Consider the following 18543-nt stretch of genomic DNA (forward strand, 5'->3'; position numbering starts at 1 on the left):
GACTCAAAAGAGCAAAACATCTTACCACAAACCAATTAATCGCAGGCTACATTGCTACGCAGTTATCAACGTATAAAGGTATAAAGCACACCGACCGAATTTCAAAATCATAACTATGATGAGAAGAAGCTCAATAGAGTCTAATCCAATCCGCACACGGTTCGAAGTCAGAATATGGAATATAGGCACAAGAATGCAAAAACAAAGAAAAACTAAGAAAGCAATACATTTTTTTTCGTTGCACGTAAACTCCCACTCCTAATAAATGGTACAAACCGTACAACAATCCTAAGAAAGCAATTAAAACTACACTATGAAAGCAATTAAAGATAAGTATCCCTCCCCCAAGCTAAAAGAAGCACAGTGTCCTCACTGTATACAAGCATATAAAGGAGAAAGGAAATGTATGGCTCACTCAAAATGAGTTGTCAGATATTCACCTTCCAAGCAATTAGTCTATTCCTACTAATACCCAATCTTCCCCTACTATTATTTCTTGGTCCCCACCTCCCGTGGGTTATTGTAAACTCAATTTTGACGGTTCTGCCCTTCACAATTCAGCGTCTGCTGGTGTTGTTCTTAGGGACCATTTTGGGGATCATATTGCTAGTCGTACTTATAATTTAGGCTCCTGTCCAGCTTTTCTTGCTGAAGCCATTGCCCTTCGTAATGACCTCCCCTTAGCTAGAGAGCATAATATCACTCATAATATTATTAAAGGTGATAATCTCACTGTTATTAATATTTTGTTGGGTCATTATAACTGCCCGTGGAAGCTCCAACTGCTAATGGATGATGTCAAGAACATTTTGGATTCTTTCTCGGCCTTCAAGTCTCAGCATATCTATCGTGAAGGAAATCGGGCAACAGATTATGTTGCCTCTCTTGGCTACTCCACTCCGACGCACCAAGATATAGACCCTTTTATGGATAGCAAATTTTCTTATTTTTTACTTTTAGATAGATTAGGGCACGATTTTGCAAGAAGACTTTCCTAATTTAACATTGTTCTACCTAGCAATGAAAATTTATCCAAAATCTCAAAATTACTTTTGTTGTTTTTTCTAGGTGTATAGGTTGGATTTTATCATTTTGATTTGAAAAAAAATAATACGCGGACGAAGGTGTGTGGATGTTGGTGAGCCACCACGTTGCCAGCTGGCTGTCGGACACTGCTTCTTTCCCCCCTAAAGATCTCACAAGTCACAACAACAACACTCCTTTTCTTTCTTTCTTTCTTTCTCTTTCTCAAACCAGCACGTGACTCACGTCCTCCCTCCCTTCCCACCCCACCCTTTTCTCTCTCCTCCATTTCAATTTTCTCACTTTCTTTCAGATCATCTTCAACATTAACAAATTAATTCACTCTTTAATAAAATCAAAATCAATAAATCTTCCATTTTTCATTTCTCTATTCTTTCTTCTGGATCCGACTACTGGGTTTCTCATCAATCTTCCGAATTCTACATTCTTGCGCACTCTCAATTCTCCATTGAAGAAGCTTCTGAGTTTTCTCTCTCCATTCAAACCAGATTCTGAGGTAACATTTTTGTTATCTTTTTAATTTTTTGATTTCGCAATCTAGGGTTTCGTTGATTTGATTTAGGGTTCTATTTCTTGAACTATTTGTTATGATTATTCTGGATTATAACGACCGATTTTGTTGCTGGAGAAGAATTTTAATGCGCCTAATCTTGATTGATTGAGTCAGATTTGGTTGCTAATGTGTTGTTTATAATCCTTTAATCGTTGTAATTACTCAAGATCGTATTAGGGTTTTAATCGTTCTGCTGTATTTTTGGAAACTAATTAATCGTTTGCTAATTCGTTAGATTTTTATTTTGGAAGAAAGCAAATTCGTTAGTTTAATGCTTACGAACTATCGGGTTTCGTCGTTGAGGGTCTTTTGATCAATGACGACTATTTTTTTTTTTTGAAAGATCAATGACGACTATGACATTTGGAAATCTTGTCAATGGTGTTAAGAATTGTGAACTTAAATTGTGCACCACTTAAAGAATCTTGTTGTGTATTCTGTACTACTATGCATTCGATTCGTTGGGCAATCATTAGATATCCTTTTGTTAGGCTTACTAGTTGCGCCGAGAACTCTAGACATTTGTATAGGTTTTCAGGTGATGGTTCATTTATGACTTGCTGGTTGTAGATGGGGCAATGTTACAACTGTGTTTTGTAGTAATATTAGAATATCCTTAGCAGTAAGTTGTCATTGCAGGACTGCGGGAATCCGGGGATTTTGTTGCTTCAAATATTGAAGCATTTTTTTTAATTATACTATAACTAAATAGGAAAAGATTATAGTGAGCCACTTTCGAAATGACATTGGTGGTTATGCTGATGCCACCTACTTAAGCTTGATTTGTCTCGTTACTTGCTGTTGGTTGCTGACCTTTGTGTTAGTTTGTGAATTCAGAAATCTTAGGTCAACATTATTGAGATGTCATTCTGTCGAGTTACCAACGATCGGGGTTCTTTGCAAATTAATTGATCACAACAAAATGTGTACGGAGTATCATATATTGATAATACCCTTTATGTCGTTCTTGTAATTTTCGTGAGTAGTATTCTTATTTCATATACTTCCTGTGTTTTTTTAGATGAGACACTTCTCTTTTCACACTTTTCAATGCATGTCTCCAACAATTAATATCTCTAATTATCAATAGGTAAAAACTATAAAAAGTATATATTTTGAAAATATATACCGAGCCGAATCTAAAAGAACCCACATTAATATATCTTTCCTTTAGTATAAGTAACCAAAAATAGAGAAAGTAGAGTAAGTGTATTGTTTCTGACAAATCCAAACCTATCATGTAAGTTGGATATCTCCAAGAACAATTAATAATCTTTCTAGAAGAATATGTAGACAAGGTTTTCTTTAAATTATTTCAATGTTATTCTTTATGGAGGGTCTTGTCAACCTTTGGCTCCCAAGAGTGGAAAAATAAAGTATAGTGGGAAATTTTCTATAAAATATGCTGTCATGTTCTACTGCATTATTATTTTGTATGTTGTTTCTTTAACCAGCACAAATATTTATTAAGATCTGTATTCTGTGAGGCCTTTGATTTAACCGTGTAAAATATTGCGAATGATATGAGAACATCTAATTTGTCGAATTGTTATGTGTGTGATTGGAACTTGTGTACTCCATTTATTAATTTATATCATTTGAAGAAGTTAGTGGCTAATTGTTATCGTTTTTCTTCCTAGTAGTGTTCTGGATGTAGCTTTGGGATGAAAGTCTGGTCAGAATGATTTAGAATAGACTTTACTGCAGGCATTGAAAGTTGGGTACTGGGTTTCAATTGTATTAGGTATCTGAAGAGGATGTTTTAAAAAATATGTATCAACTGAGTTCATTAGCTGCTGTTTTCAACTGAGTTTAACTGATTTACTTTTATGTGTATGGGACGCCAACCCTATTTTGTTGCCTTTACCAATATAGGTGATGGGAGGATTTTAATTTATAGGAAAACTGATATGATTCTATTATCTGAAAGGCACAGGCTGTGTGCCTCAAGGTCATGGGATGCAAAATTAAGCCAATGATTTGTTGTTTTGATACCACATCTGGATGGGAAGGAGTTTTTATGGGGTAATAAGTGGGGGCGAAATGGTTTTGCATTCCAAATATTTGACAACATGGAAGAGACACATGATGATACTGGGCAAACAGAACAGGGGTCTTCTAATTCTACCTGGTGGGATTCAGATTTTGTGGAAGATTTTGGATCGGTTTCTTTGACTTCTCAAGAACGTAAGGAAGCCATTAGACACAATGAGCAGGATGAGCAGTTCTCTGAGACAGCGTCTCAGATTCTCTGGAGCACTGGAGTGCTCTCTGAAGCTATTCCAAATGGCTTTTATTCTGTTGTTCCGGTAAGTAGTTTTGCTTGTACCTGTTTTTTCAACTGCTTTTATCATTTTATGTTATTTTAAAATGTGGTTTAGGTATACCTGAAATTTTACAACTGTTAATACATTAGGTCATAGATGGTGTTAGTAATGTTGGATTGTTGGTTGCCAGAGAAAAAATGATCCTTCTGTAATATTTTTATCTTATTTCTTCTATTTTATTTTTGCATGAATGATGGTTAGGTAAGGAAAGTTTTCTAAACTTGCTTATCACAACGGTTATGAGACTTAACATATTGATGCGTTGTACGTTTGCAGGATAAGAAGCTCAAGGAGATGTTTGATCGTCTTCCTACGCTAGATGAGCTTTCTACTTTGGAAGCTGACGGCCTCAGGGCTGATATAATTCTTGTAGATGCCCAGAGGGATAAGAAACTTCATATGTTAAAGCAACTTATAACGGCTTTAGTGAAAGGATTAAACTCAAATCCGGCTGCTATAATAAAGAAGATTGCTGGATTGGTAAGCACTACTTAACAATATTGTCTTGTCACTCCTACCTCGTTATTTTGGCTTTTAACTTGATATTTATCATTTTATATATATTCTAGCCTATAATTTGTTAGCCTCTCTATCTAGTTGTTTGTTATTTCTCTTAATTGTTACAGTTTCATTTGCTTACACAATCCCTAAATTAATACTCTCATCCTTGGATGGGGTGAACCAAAATGCCGTAGGAAAAGTAAAATTTTCCAAAAAAATAAGAAAGAGGAAGCCCCACCTTTGGCATCAATTATACAATCACTTCTTTCACCATTACTTTCGAGATTGTTATTTACAACCATTCTTTGCTATGTATCCACCATAGTACTGTTTATTTATATCCATGATTTTATATTATGTCCTTTCTTTCTATTAGAATTTTCACATTTGTCTAACAACAACAAAACCAAAGCTTTATTCTCAAGTGGACGGGGTTGGGCCTGTCAGCTGAAAGGAGGAGGTTGATGAAAGAGAAGGTAATTGATGCTAGGGAGGGAGGTGGATGAGAGATAGAAAGCTGACGAGCTAATTGTTAATGTGAGAGAATGAGTGGAAAAAAGGAGGTGGGTGATACAAGTGAGGGGGTTGGGTTTTGTTTTAAGGTTTGCTGGGTTGTCGGATTTGATGAAAAAGCATTGGTCGGTATTTCGGTTAATGCGGTAGGTGTCTAAAATCAGCCATAATTTCGGTTGGTTAATTTTATGGCTGTTAAGAACTCAATCCGTCAAATTACCCAGCCAACCTTAAAACATAAACAGACCAGACTTTAAACTAGACCAGAGTAGAAATAAAAAATCAAATTCAGATATATTTTCTAGTTACTTCGTGTTACTTATTCTTGTTAAAACCACATCAGACCAGATGAGGCCATACCAAATCAGAAATATCACGACCATCCACATCAAACAATAGTATGAGGATGAGTTAGATTAGAAATAAAAATCAACAAAATCAACACAATATGAGACTAGACCAAATCTGACCATACTAGACCCGACCGGACCAGAAATTGAAAAATTCAGACGAGAATACATTAAATTAAATAAGGTGAAGAGAACAAAACCATGATACCTACGGACATCTTAGCGGTTGAAAATTTCTGCTGTTTAAAGTACGATTTTTTGTTGTGATATGAAATGCCCATATGCTCTGAATTTTTACCTTCTCCTCCTCTTGTGAAGACATCAGATGGCTGATGTAGCCATAAAAATTTAGATCATACTCAGCTTATTTATGTGTGGCAATAGTGGTTTCCTATCATGGACGTGTGTGTTTCAATATGGGGTTGATTTGATAGAGGTTCTGGTCAGCAAAGCTAAATAACCATGGACTCTTTCATAATGTTTCCAGCTCCTGGTTTGGTGGCTGGGAAAGATAGAGTGTTTATTGGTCCATAGGCGGCAGTGATGGGAGTTTGAGGAATTTTTTTGGTTTGAGTGATGGAGCATTGGAGCAAGCTCAAAATGGAATTTGGATATGGCATTGGAGCTGATCAAGCCAAGCCCGGCTTGCTGGCGTGGCCCAAAAAACCCGGGTTTGGACAGATTTTGGGGCCCTGGCTCAGCCCAAATTTCAATAAATAGAATGGGTTTGGGCAGCCCGAAAAATCAAGTTTCAATTAAAATTTTGTCCTGGCCCGATTTTGGTCCAAAATGGCGGGTTTGGGCCGATCTTTAGGGCAAAGCCTGACCCATGATCACCTCTAGTTGGACATGACATGGGGAACTGGGGGTAGTGCAAATATGCTGCATCAGCTTGTAGTTATATGATCATTCAAATTCTTCCATAGTTCCATGGTGTTAATGCATTGCTCTAGATAATATTGTCTTGCTGGTCAGTTAGCATGGTGCTTTCGTAAACTTCTAAGTGCTTGTTTGATTAACCTTAAAACATGTGGGCAATGAAAATTCATGGGAATTTGCAAATGGGGTTACTATTTAGTTGACAACAAATTGTGAAAATGGAGGAATTGGAAATTCATGGGAATTAAAACTTCCCACAAAACATGGGAAATAAATTGCCCACCTCCCCTTGGTCGCTCAAAATTCCTATGAATTACAAATTTCTTATGGCTATTTCCTAGGAATTGTGTGAAGGAAATAAATTCCCATGAATTACAAATTACCTTAGGAATTTTAGTTCCCATGTCAACCAAAAAAGCCCTAGGTCAACTATGTTTTGTGCTTCATTGATACTTGGCTTATAGATTTTCCTCATTTAGCTGGCATTTTTATGTACATAATTATATAGCCCTGGTAATGTGATGCTTTTTTTTAATTGTGCTCTTTAGCTAGTTTCTTCTATTGATTTTATATATTGATGGTAATAATTCAGCTTTATAATATATATATATATATATATTATATATATATATATATATGTTTTCATGATCTTGATGGTTTGCCCCTCCATGAAACTGATATTAATTTTCTTCCTACTGTTACTCTGACAGGTTTCTGATCTCTATAAACGTCCTAATTTGGAATCCAGTCCTGTGAAGTCTCTTCTAGAGGAAGCTTCTCAAGGTTCCATGTCTCGTGGGGTTCAGTTGCTTGGTCAAATAAAAAATGGTTCATGTCGTCCTCGTGCAATTTTATTCAAAGTTCTGGCAGATACTGTTGGTCTAGAGAGTAAGCTTATGGTGGTATGTTACCCTCATCTTGAGACTGGTTCACAATTCTTTTCTCAATGTTATCTTGTCTTAATGTATCTAGTCTCTTTTTCCATATTTTCTTCTTCCAGGGATTGCCCAATGATGAAAGAATTGAGTGTGCAGATTCATCTAAGCATATGTCTGTGGTAGTAGTATTGAATTCAGTGGAACTTCTGGTTGATCTCATGAGGTTTCCTGGTCAACTGATTCCTCGATCTACCAGGGCTATTTTTTTAACCCATATCTCCGCAGCAGGGGAGAGTGACTCTGCAGAAAATGATTCTTGTGACTCTCCACTTGAGCCCAACAGTCCTATGTGTGGATTTTCTGAAAGAGTTGATCAAGAAAGGTTAGTTGGAGCAAGATTGCTATGTCCTATTATATGTTAAAAAGTAATCTTAATTTTTTATATTATTGGCAATTCAGGCTTTGATATGGTGTCCAGAAAGATTGTATGTTACGACTATATATTGCAATTAAGTTGTGGTATATGATTGTTCATGACTGTAAATATTATATAGATCCTTGAATCTCCTGCTAAAACAAGTGGAGTTTTTTTTTTTTTTTTTTTTTTTTTTTTTTTTTCAGTAAATGTTGTTTCCTTCTTGCTAGTTTTTATAATTTCTCGTATTGAGCATCTGCATCTTATGTTTTGAAAAGCATATCCAGACACTGATGTTGTTGATAAAGGTTGTTCTATTTTGGAAGAAAGAAAAAATTGATGGTGGGTTTATTTGGAGCATATTGAAAACTTTAGGGTTCAAAGGGTTTGTTTTTGTGAGGGTTATAGTTTGTTGAGATGTGTGTTATTTATTACTACCTTCTCCTGGTTTTGTGGATATAATTATATTTCTAAACCATTGGTGTACACTGTTAAGTAACTGAATGAAAAAAAAAAAACTGCACCTGGAGGGATGGAATATGTATGTCCAGTTGTCGACTCGGGCTGTGAAAGTCCACTTGGAAATAATTATTTTTATATTGATATGGGGAGGTGTTCCTGGAGAACCTGTGATGATATGAATAGACTGGTGCAATACTGCAATGTGTAAATAAACTGATCAGGCCACTAAGAAGTTTCTTAGTCAGTTTTTAAACCACTAGCCACTTGTCCATCAGATACTTTTTTTCACTCCTGTGGTCGTTCACAAAGATCTTCTTTTTCAATTCTACTGAATATTGCCTGCTCTTGCAAACTCATTTTTTTCATGTTATTTTTACCTCCCTCCATTCAAGTCTTCTTTGGCCTCCCTGAGCATCTAACATTTCAGTTATTTTAACTCTCCTCTGTCCTTACTGGTGTATCTTTGGGTTGATGTAAGTGTCAATATTTGCAACTTTAGCTTTAAAATTTTCTTTCATAAATTGTAGTTGTTTAGTATGCTTTGAAAATTGTTAATTTATATATTAAAATCTAAAACTAATTGAAGATTCAACATGATTGAGTATAGTTCTGCGTCTTGTATCTCTTAGGTCCATTCAATGTATGTAACATAAAGGCGAGGGTTGCTCCATATCGACCCATAGACATGGTTGCTAGATACATTTTGTCAATGTTCTTTTATTTACTTCAGTGCAGAGAAAGATGATACTGGTCAATTCGCGAGGAGGTTTGATATGAATGCTGCTGGTCCTTCGCTGCAAAATAGAGTGCTTAGAACTGCTACTCTTGAAAGAAGATTGAGGTATTTGACCCGTTTCCATCTACTTCGACATTTAATGCCAAGGACTTGAGTCTCCCTCTCTTTCTCTCTCTCTGGGGAAGGGGGTATCTTAATGAATACATATACCAATTAAGGATTTCTGTGTCTTCCTAGTTCAATTTTTGCCATATTAGTGCTCAGGTTGGGCTGATTTTTTAACAAGCCTCAGTTTATCACATAGTGAACCGAACATCGCGACTACATTTTGGAGACGGAGTCGGAGGAAGGTCATTGCTGAACAGCGGACTGCTAGTTCAAGGTGTTCCTTGGTTCCACTTCCATCTTCAAGTGATGAGGATTTTTTTTTCTTTTTTACTGTTTTTATTATTTTTTGATATGTTTGTTGAAAATGCATCCTCATTCTGCAGTTATTGTTCATTAGGTTTGAAATTAGCTACTAGAATTTGGCTGTTGAAATCTTAAGCCGTTTGGGCATCCTAGTTGACAATCTTGACATCTATTGTGAAGGTTAATATTGCTTTGTGTAGAACTGAGATTAGTGTAATTGATTAACGATGTACAAAAGTGATGGTTAATTACTACTCCCTCCGTTTTTAAATACTTGCTTCATTTCTCTATGTGCGGAGTTTTAGGAGAAATCGCAGAAAGTAATAAAATATGGAGGTAGTCGGGTACGTGGAAGAATTAAAAATTGTAAAAAGTAAAAGTAGTTGAGAGAATTGGAGGAGAGAGTATGAAATTAATAAAATATGATTTATGTTGGTCCACTAGTTAAGAGAAGGAGTCAAATATTGTAAAAGCTTTCCAAATAAGGAAATGGAACAAGGATTCGAAAACGGCCAGAAATGGAAAGTGGAGCAAGTATTTAAAAACGGAGACAGTAATAGTTAATGACATACATAAATGATGCTCTAGTAGTGCTTGTTGCCGATTCTAATATTGAAAAGAAATAATTCTATACTAGTATACCAAATTAGCATCATAATATATAGTACCTGTCAATTTCCTGGTATCTTAAACTAAGGAGATATGAGGTCTTGGCATTTCATTTCTATTCCTCATATGTGGTTAAAATTATCTTCTGTCTACTACTAAGAAGCTTAATCATATTGATGAAACTAGATGGTGACTACATTTTGTTGATGGCATCTCTTTGATTTGTTATGTTGTATCAGTTCTTTGTTTAGTCACACAAAATTTTAAGTTCCTTTGTTGATTTGTGTGTACTAGCACAAGTAGGTTGTGCCTTTGGCATATCAGCTCTCGCGCTATGTTGTCTGTCAATATGATCATTTTATAGAACACAAGATGCTATTGAGGAAAGTTAGCATGTTTGTTTTCTCATTTATTGCTGTCAAAATCAAATAGCTAGCTACTTTTTCAAATTTTTTTATTTTTTTTATCCAAAAAATTGAAGTAGATGCAGATCCTGTATCTTATAGCATAATTTATATGTTTTTGTAGTAGGTAATGCAACATTTTTATACTGGCATTGAGAATGCAAGCCATGGACACACTGTAGGTGCATAACTAGGTTTTATATTTCCCTTGTGGTGGAGAGCAGGGTTAAACTAGGTCTAATATTTAATGGCTAAGTACTTGGGACTTGGGAAAATACATTTTTGGATCATTGGCTAATCCTGATGTAGCCATTAATTGCCTCAGCAGAAGAAAATTTCTGCCACCAAACTCTCGTGTCACAATTCAATAGTACCCGTCATAAAATTATTCTATCAAAATGCAGCGCTGCACTTGAGTTGCCTTTTCCCTTCTTTTTTGTATTGAGATATTGATAATATATGCTTTGTCTGATCAGGAATGTCCGACTCAGTTTTCGTTTTGGGGTGTTTCAGAAAGTTTTGACTTATTTTATTTTAATCATTGTTGGCAAACCCTATTTACTACCTTACCCTTCTTACTCCACACTGTTTACATCTCTCCACTCACTCTCTTACCTTATCCACGGTTTTCTTATACCCATCCACTTTTTCATTCTTTATACTAACTTTATCCACCGTTTTCTTAAACCCACTCACTTTTTTACAAACTGCAGCTAGGGGGCATTTGGTACAGGGTATTTTGGAAAGGGTAAGAGGATCAAAAGAGTTGATTCCCTTTGTTGACGTTTGTAGTGATATTTAGGTCATTGCCTTTACCTTCTCCATTCTCCCAAAGTTTTTTCTAAGTTGATTCCCCCCTCCCCTCACTCATTTTAATTTCCTTTCCTTAGCCACCACCACCACACCACCATAAATCTACCTCCGACCTCACCACTAATTCACCACCGTTAGCACCTTTATTTATTTATTTATTTATTTTATCAGCATCAACCCACCACCACCGGTCCACCTTCAGCGGCATCGGCCTCACCACCATTGTTGGCGTCACCAACAAACCCACCGAACTTCACAAAATCCACCAAACCACTACTGCTAGCCTCCATAGAATCCACCCAACCACTGCCTGTAACCCTATAACACCCCAATCCAACCTGAAAATTCACCCTCATTCATCAAAAATTCACACACCACCAATTATGCACCCCCACCACTTAAAAACCCTTCCCATAACCACCTGAATTCCTGAGATCTAGATTTGAGTAAAAGAGTGAAAGAGAATATAAAGTGAGAGGGGGGGGGGGACGATGGTTGCAGTCTTGTTGGAGGTCACCACCTCTTTGGAGAGGGTGGTGTGATGGGTGTCTGATGTTAGTTTTTGGTGACTTTAAAAGCATTGGATAGATTATTGTGTTTGAAGTCCTCTTAGTGGTAAAGGTTGTAATACGGTGAATGGTGGTGATATTTTTGTTTCCCTTTCCGCTTCTTTAATCTACACAAACATATAAACCCAGGACTTTCTTCTTATAAATGTCTTATGATTGTGGATAAAATGTTAAAAACAACCAGTGCTCCTGAATCCCTAATTGTATAACAGATGCCCATGACAATGATTTTCTTGTGATTGACTGAATGATTCCATTACTTGCTTACCATGTGTCCTCCATGTGGCCTTGAGCCCATGAAATCAACTGCTGTACATTGCTTGGTTATATAAGTTTTTGCCCAAAACTGTCTAGTAGCTCTTTTTGTTATTACTTATAATTTTTGTTAAACCTTTCTCTGTCATAGAAAGGGGAAATATACAAATAAGGGAAAAAAAAAAGAAAAAGGAAAAGGAGCTTATCTGTTCTTGTAATGTGATTTGCATCTCTTATTTAAGGGAATGGGTCACATAAGTGTGCTTATGCTGTTCATTTGGTGGTATTTCATGTCAAAAAGTATGTCTACCTTTGCTCAATGTCAACCATGTCATCGAACTTTTAGATGTATGATAGATGTATGGCTTCTGGATTTTGCTTATCTATATATATATATATATATATTTTTTTTTTTTTTTTTTTTTATGGTTGTAGTCCTGAGCATCCTTCACTCCGCGCACGAGGTCGGTCAATGCTTGGTGGTGAAAGAAAAACCTTTAGAGATTTTGCTGATGATGCTGGTTCATCAAGGTCTGTAACATCTAAATTCTACTCTGCTAAATGTTTGTATAGTAAAAAGGAAAAGCCTCTGAATCTGTTTTTGAGAATTTGAGGTATATAGTGAGGCAGAGTCCTAAATTGGTTGAATTTGATCCTGATCTTTATTGGAATATCCTTCCTAACGATTGCATAACTTGTCTGTTTTAACTTTAGTAAGAACTCTAAAGATTTCATCTCTGAATTTTCTTAGGGATCTTCCATGGTTTGTAACATTCCCAGATTGTCCATTTTTATAATGATGGCATGATCTATCAAGGGATTGCATATTGGAACATTTATCCCAACGATGGCATAACTTATCTGTTTTAACTTTAGTAAAAATTTTACAGAATTCATATTGGCATTTTCTTAGGGATTTCCTATGTTTTTACCATTCCTAGGTTGCCCTTTTGATTTGAGGGAGTGAAGGTAGGAGGCCTTTGATTTGTTTAAGTTTTGTCAATGTTTGCACTCTTGTTTTTATGTAATATATATTCCCAAATCTCTGAATTTGCTTTCTGGTTAGGGGTTCTCTCTCTCTCTCTCTCTCTCTCTCTCTCTCTCTCTCTCTCTCTCTCTCTCTCTCTCTCTCTCTAATTTAATTTAATTTATTGTTTATTTTAAAGTTTTTTCTGAGCAAACTTTTTTTTAAAAAAATTCTGCTTTTGATTCTTGTGTACAGATCAGTTGGTGTACCAACATCTGAAGCTCGTAGATTACGACGAAGGAGCATCAGCATCACCCCAGAAATTGGTGACGATATCGTGAGGTTTGTGTTTCTGGTGTTTGTGTTTAAGCTTGCACATCTGTCGAAGAATGTTGGTCAAATCTATCAGTCTGGGAATAAAATTGTTTTATAGTGAGGCATCAGGTACATGGGCTGACTTTATCATTATACTGTGCAGGAAAAAGTTGATTAGTGTTTTAAGTGAATTGTGCCTGTAATATACTCCCTCCGCCCGCTATTATCTGCAACAAAGGGGTATTATTTGTTAGATATAATATATTCCTTTGTTGCAGAATCATTATACTGTGCAGGAAAAAGTTGATTAGTGTTTTAAGTGAATTGTGCCTGTAATATACTCCCTCCGCCCGCTATTATCTGCAACAAAGGGGTATTATTTGTTAGATATAATATATTCCTTTGTTGCAGATAATAGCTGGCAGAGGAAGTATATATTTTTTTTCTTCATGATTTTCAACAATTAAACTTATTGTACTTTTCTGGATTTCATCCAGATTATTATTGTTTCCTGGAGAATGACTGACAGATGTGACAGTCATCTTTTGTGATGGATGCAAGTTGAGCTGATCTGGCCCAAAATGCATCTGCTGTGATTATTTCCTTGTATGAGCCAGACATTATAAAATACTGTTCTGCCACTCGGATACATGAAATGCCAAACTGACATATTATGCCTTTTGTTTTATATTATATTACTTGAACAATTTATGTTGTTGGTTGCTTGCTTGAGCAGGGTTCATATTAAAGAGAATTGTTTGACCCTGGAAATTCTTAATTACTTGCTTTATTAATATTGCGGGTATGGTTTACATTCTTATGTATGTGTGTTTTAAATTTTCAGGGCTGTGCGAGCAATGAATGAGACGTTGAAGCAAAACCGTATTTTGAGAGATCGGGGTGAGGACAGGTCTCTTCCCACTTCGCCCAGCAGTACTAACGCTGGTGCTAATCCTGAGACAAATGTATGTAGGTTTCACTTTATAGTAGACTGTATGTATGTTGGTCTAAAAGGGAATTACTCTTTGATATACAGTTTTTTCCCTAGATTCTATCATGTTTGCTACTTAGAGCATGTTTGGTAAGAGTTATTTTGGGTTGGAAACAGATTCAATTTAACTATTACCTTTGCCAATGGTTTGGTTAGAAGGTTTAGGTAACAATAACCATTACCTAGGGGTAATGGTTTCCACCTATTTGTTACCTCTCTAAAACTTAAGGTAACAATTACCCTTACCCTCCTTAAACAAAAAGAAAGGGAGTTAGGTGTAAATGATTCCTTTTCATGGTTAAACCAAACAAATTTAAAGGTAACAGTTAAATGATTCCTTTCCTCCCTCTTTTATGTTTCCTTTCCACTCTATTTCCAATACTCTAACCAAACGCCTCCTTAATGTATGAATTTTTTTTTTTTTTTTATTCTACTGGTTAATATGTACTACATAGTTCTTTGATTTAAAAATCTTCCTTTATCCTGTCTTTTTGCTTTTTTTTTTTTAAAATTTTATTTTATTTTGTTATTATTATTTTTTATTTTTTATTTTTGAGTTGACTACAGAAACTTGTAAGGTGGATTCTGATAGTCAATATCCTATGTGATAGCACATTGTTGCTCAAATCTCTGTCAAGACTTCAAATTTTTATTTATTAGTTTTTTCTATTTTTCCTATGGGAACAGATGTAAAGTGTTGCATGTGTTTTAGGGACCATGTAAGCCTGCTTGAAAATCTAGTACAACAATGTTTTCTTGAATATTTGATCAATCATACCAAAAAGAAAATGGTTCTTGACGAGAGTGTATTAGACTGCATAGAACTTATTAGTGTCACTGACCAATTTATCCTTCCACATTCAGGCTTCTGATTTCCGTCTTGGGAATCGAGATGAAATTTCTGGGGCCAGATCTGCTTTATATGCTCTGCATGGGGAGCAAAGTACTCAAAAAGCTGTATCACTACCATCATCTCCTCATCAATACATGAGTCGAACCTTAGAAAGGAATATGACATCAGGACAGGCTCCAAGTGATGAAATGGTGTCAACATGGAATAAAATTTTGGAAGCGCGCATGTATCGTGACAAATCCCTGCTTCCTTATGATGAATGGAATATTGATTTTTCTGAGTTGACTGTTGGAACTCGTGTTGGAATCGGTAAGCCCTCTTCTCTTGCTCTTCTGTTGTGTACTGGAGCTGTGAAACTGTTAGGAACTGCTGATGCTACTGTAAATATGCTGTAACTGTGGTCCAGGTGTTCATTGCAAGTCTAAGCTGTCTGTATTTGGTACTCTTAGGCTCTTAGCTGCATAACGATAGCAATGTTAAGGGTAAAATTGATTAATTAGCCTAGGAATTAGGAAATGTAAGATAGATTGAACATGTGGATAGTAATGTATAAACGATGTGCCAAAGGAATGGTTGTGGAGATTGACGGGCATAAGATTTTGCAGTTGTGCAGCTTGAAAAGGATAAAATCAGACACTTGTATGGCAGGCCTCATGTGTCCTTCATAAGGCTCTCTATTAGAGACCATATCCACCTGAAATGTCGACTACCTTCTGTCTACATTATTTTGTTTGGATTCAGTGACAACTAATAGGCTTTGATTATTGGTTTATAATTTAAAGGAAATTGTTGAACCAAAGGTCTAACTTGGGTTTTGATTGCTTTTATGGCATGTCTCTGATTGAAATCCTTATTTAGTCTATGGGAGTATCATTCCTTTTCTACTTGTCAGATTCTAAGACTTGGTTAAAGATCTTTTATGTTATTTTTCTGTTACTACGAAGCAAAATTGAAGATACAAACAAATCAAATTGTTTTTAATGAAAGGTGACAACTTTCTCCACACTATTAATTTTGATTGAAATGAGTACTTTTTAACAGATCTTTTTGCTACACCATTTTATAAAGTATAATTACCATTTTTTTGTTAATTATGTTATCTTTCTTCATAAACTAGGATTCTTTGGGGAAGTTTTTCGAGGAATATGGAATGGGACGGATGTTGCCATCAAATTGTTTTTAGAGCAGGATCTGACTTCTGAAAACATGGAGGACTTCTGCAATGAAATAGCTATTCTTAGGTACTACAGTTTTATTTCTTTATGTTTTTTTTTTTTGTTTTGTGAAATCTAACACCTTTTCTTTTTCCTGTGTTGCCTCCAGCCGCCTTCGACACCCAAATGGTAACCATCTTATTTTGTTATAATTGCATTTTCAAAAATAATATCTGCATCTGGCTCTTCATGTGCAAAATTTGGCCGTAGAACCAAGTATAAATTATATAATCAAGATCATCTGAGATAGATAGGAGTAAGCCTTAGAATTTGGCAAACATATTAATTGGGATTTTAAATACTCATCTGGGAAGCCTACAGTGCTGCGTTACTTATTACGAAAATCTTGTTACTACTGAATACCATAGTACTTCATAGTTTGTTGTCTTGTTGTATTCTCATTTACTATTGGTCTTTTCTGCAGTTATTTTGTTTCTTGGTGCTTGCACAAGACCACCACGCTTATCAATGGTCACAGAATACATGGAAATGGGTTCTTTGTATTATCTGATCCACCTGAGTGGTCAGAAGAAGAAGCTTAGCTGGAGGAGGAGATTAAAAATGCTACGTGATATATGCAGGTTTGTCTGATTATGCTATAATATTTAAAACTAGTTTTTGTCATTTTTCTACTTCGTATTGCATTTGTGACTGATACTCTTGCTACGAGACAAACTAAATTCCTCAGTCGTTGAATGATTTACAATTTTCTGTGTTGATTTTCAATTGAAGTGTTACCGTTATCCAGACCAAATTATACAAATTTAAGCTGCATGTTGAAAATGGCAATTATGCTACTCATAAGGGGTATGATTGTATGATGTAACAATGATAGTACTTCTCAAGTTCCCAGGGTTGCATGAATAATGTGTAATTCAGGAGATAATAGTAAGGTATTTATTCTTCAATGGGTCATTATTGCTAAAAAGGATAACTCTGACAGCTTAGTCAAATGTCCTGCTTTTCTATCATTAGCATCTACATTTACATTTGGATGAAATTATATCTCAAACTAGAATATGCTGTGTGATTGATGAATTATCGTTGGCTTTTGGCTTAGGTTGGACTACTCTCATCTATTTAGGTTTGTTAAATCTTATGAATGCAAACTTACCATAGTTTCTGTGTGCCACTTACAGAGGGTTGATGTGCATACACCGAATGAAGATTGTTCACCGTGATTTGAAGAGTGCTAACTGTCTTGTGAACAAACATTGGACAGTAAAGATATGTGATTTTGGATTGTCAAGGATAATGACAGACTCACCCATCGGAGACTCTTCATCTGCTGGAACTCCTGAATGGATGGCTCCTGAACTCATACGGAATGAACCTTTTACAGAAAAGTGTGACATATTTAGCCTTGGTGTCATCATGTGGGAGCTCTGTACTCTGAGCAGGCCTTGGGAAGGTGTACCACCGGAAAAGGTATTTAGTACTTACCTTGCTAAGTTTGCTTGTTGGACCTGAAGAAGGTAAAATTTGGCGAACTAATTTTGGTTATGCCTAATCTGGACATTATTTTGCAGGTGGTTTATGCTGTTGCAAATGAGGGTTCACGTTTAGAAATTCCCGAGGGACCTCTTGGTCGGCTCATTACAGGTACTCTTCTGATTATTGCTACATCTTTTCTTCTATAGCTGAGAGTTCATTGATTTGCCAACTATCTACTTGAAGTGCATGACATATACTGAGCTATAGAAAATAGTTCTGTGACTTCTGTCTGCCTCAAATATTTTGCCACAAAATCAGTTTGGTTGACGTATACAGAATAGGTATAGTGCTGAGTTGGTTTAATAGAAATAATGAAATAGAGTACATGTTATATGATTCTTGTTCACTATATTGTTAGTGTTTACTTGAATTAAGATTATCTAAAGATTTGCATCCTGTAGTCCATATAGAATGTTCACCATGGTTGAGAGTACATGACACACGAGTCAACTATCTTTGCTGGACTAATGTCAGGAAACAAAACCCATGTAAATTTTCTTGAACCTTAACTTCTACTACGAAGTTAAGTCCCATGAACCATTGTTGTTTTGGAGTGGCACTGCCAGTAAAAGTCAATTGTTGAATACTAACTTGATTATATTAAAATTTTTCATTTTCTTTTGGCGTCATAAGATTGTTTTGTTGGGACTTAGGAGCTCATTGTCTGATTTAATTGTTGCAGATTGTTGGGCAGAACCACATGAACGACCAAACTGCAAGGAGATACTTTCCCGCTTGCTTGACTGCGAATATGCACTTTGCTAATTCACATCCTTGTATAGCGAGAGAATGTTAGTAGAGGAATAGAGTTGTTACCATTATCCATGTTTCCGGCTCTCTTTGTTGTAAACTTAGTAGATGATATTTCAAATTTTGAAATGGAAAAAGGGGAGATTATAATTTGAATTGCGAAGAGAATTACATCTTAGAGAATTTCACATCAGTAGTAAACTGTTGAGAGAGTTACAGCTATAGTGAATTGCATACAAG

At 35.8% G+C, this 18543-nt stretch overlaps 1 protein-coding gene across 7 annotated transcripts; it reads left to right on the plus strand.

The window, feature by feature from the left end:
• Window positions 1-1243: 1243 nt before the first annotated feature.
• Window positions 1244-18466, plus strand: LOC110685245 (serine/threonine-protein kinase EDR1-like). 7 transcript variants are annotated; one of them, XM_021861740.1, is made up of 17 exons: window positions 1244-1540; window positions 3473-3906; window positions 4201-4404; window positions 6878-7069; window positions 7168-7427; window positions 8653-8763; window positions 8951-9040; window positions 12155-12250; window positions 12942-13028; window positions 13846-13966; window positions 14857-15154; window positions 15963-16086; window positions 16169-16188; window positions 16484-16640; window positions 17199-17487; window positions 17589-17661; window positions 18236-18466. In XM_021861740.1, exons 2-17 carry the CDS (start codon window positions 3670-3672, stop codon window positions 18316-18318), a joined length of 2442 nt encoding a protein of 813 aa, XP_021717432.1. In that variant the 5' UTR covers window positions 1244-1540; window positions 3473-3669; the 3' UTR covers window positions 18319-18466. The 7 variants fall into 7 exon arrangements, with proteins under 7 accessions (XP_021717432.1, XP_021717433.1, XP_021717430.1 ...); XM_021861741.1 differs by having other exon boundaries at window positions 3498-3906; XM_021861738.1 differs by having other exon boundaries at window positions 3528-3906.
• The last annotated feature ends 77 nt before the right edge of the window (window positions 18467-18543 follow it).

The sequence above is a fragment of the Chenopodium quinoa genome, unplaced genomic scaffold, assembly GCF_001683475.1.
Source record: "Chenopodium quinoa cultivar QQ74 unplaced genomic scaffold, ASM168347v1, whole genome shotgun sequence".
Lineage (NCBI taxonomy): Eukaryota > Viridiplantae > Streptophyta > Magnoliopsida > Caryophyllales > Amaranthaceae > Chenopodium > Chenopodium quinoa.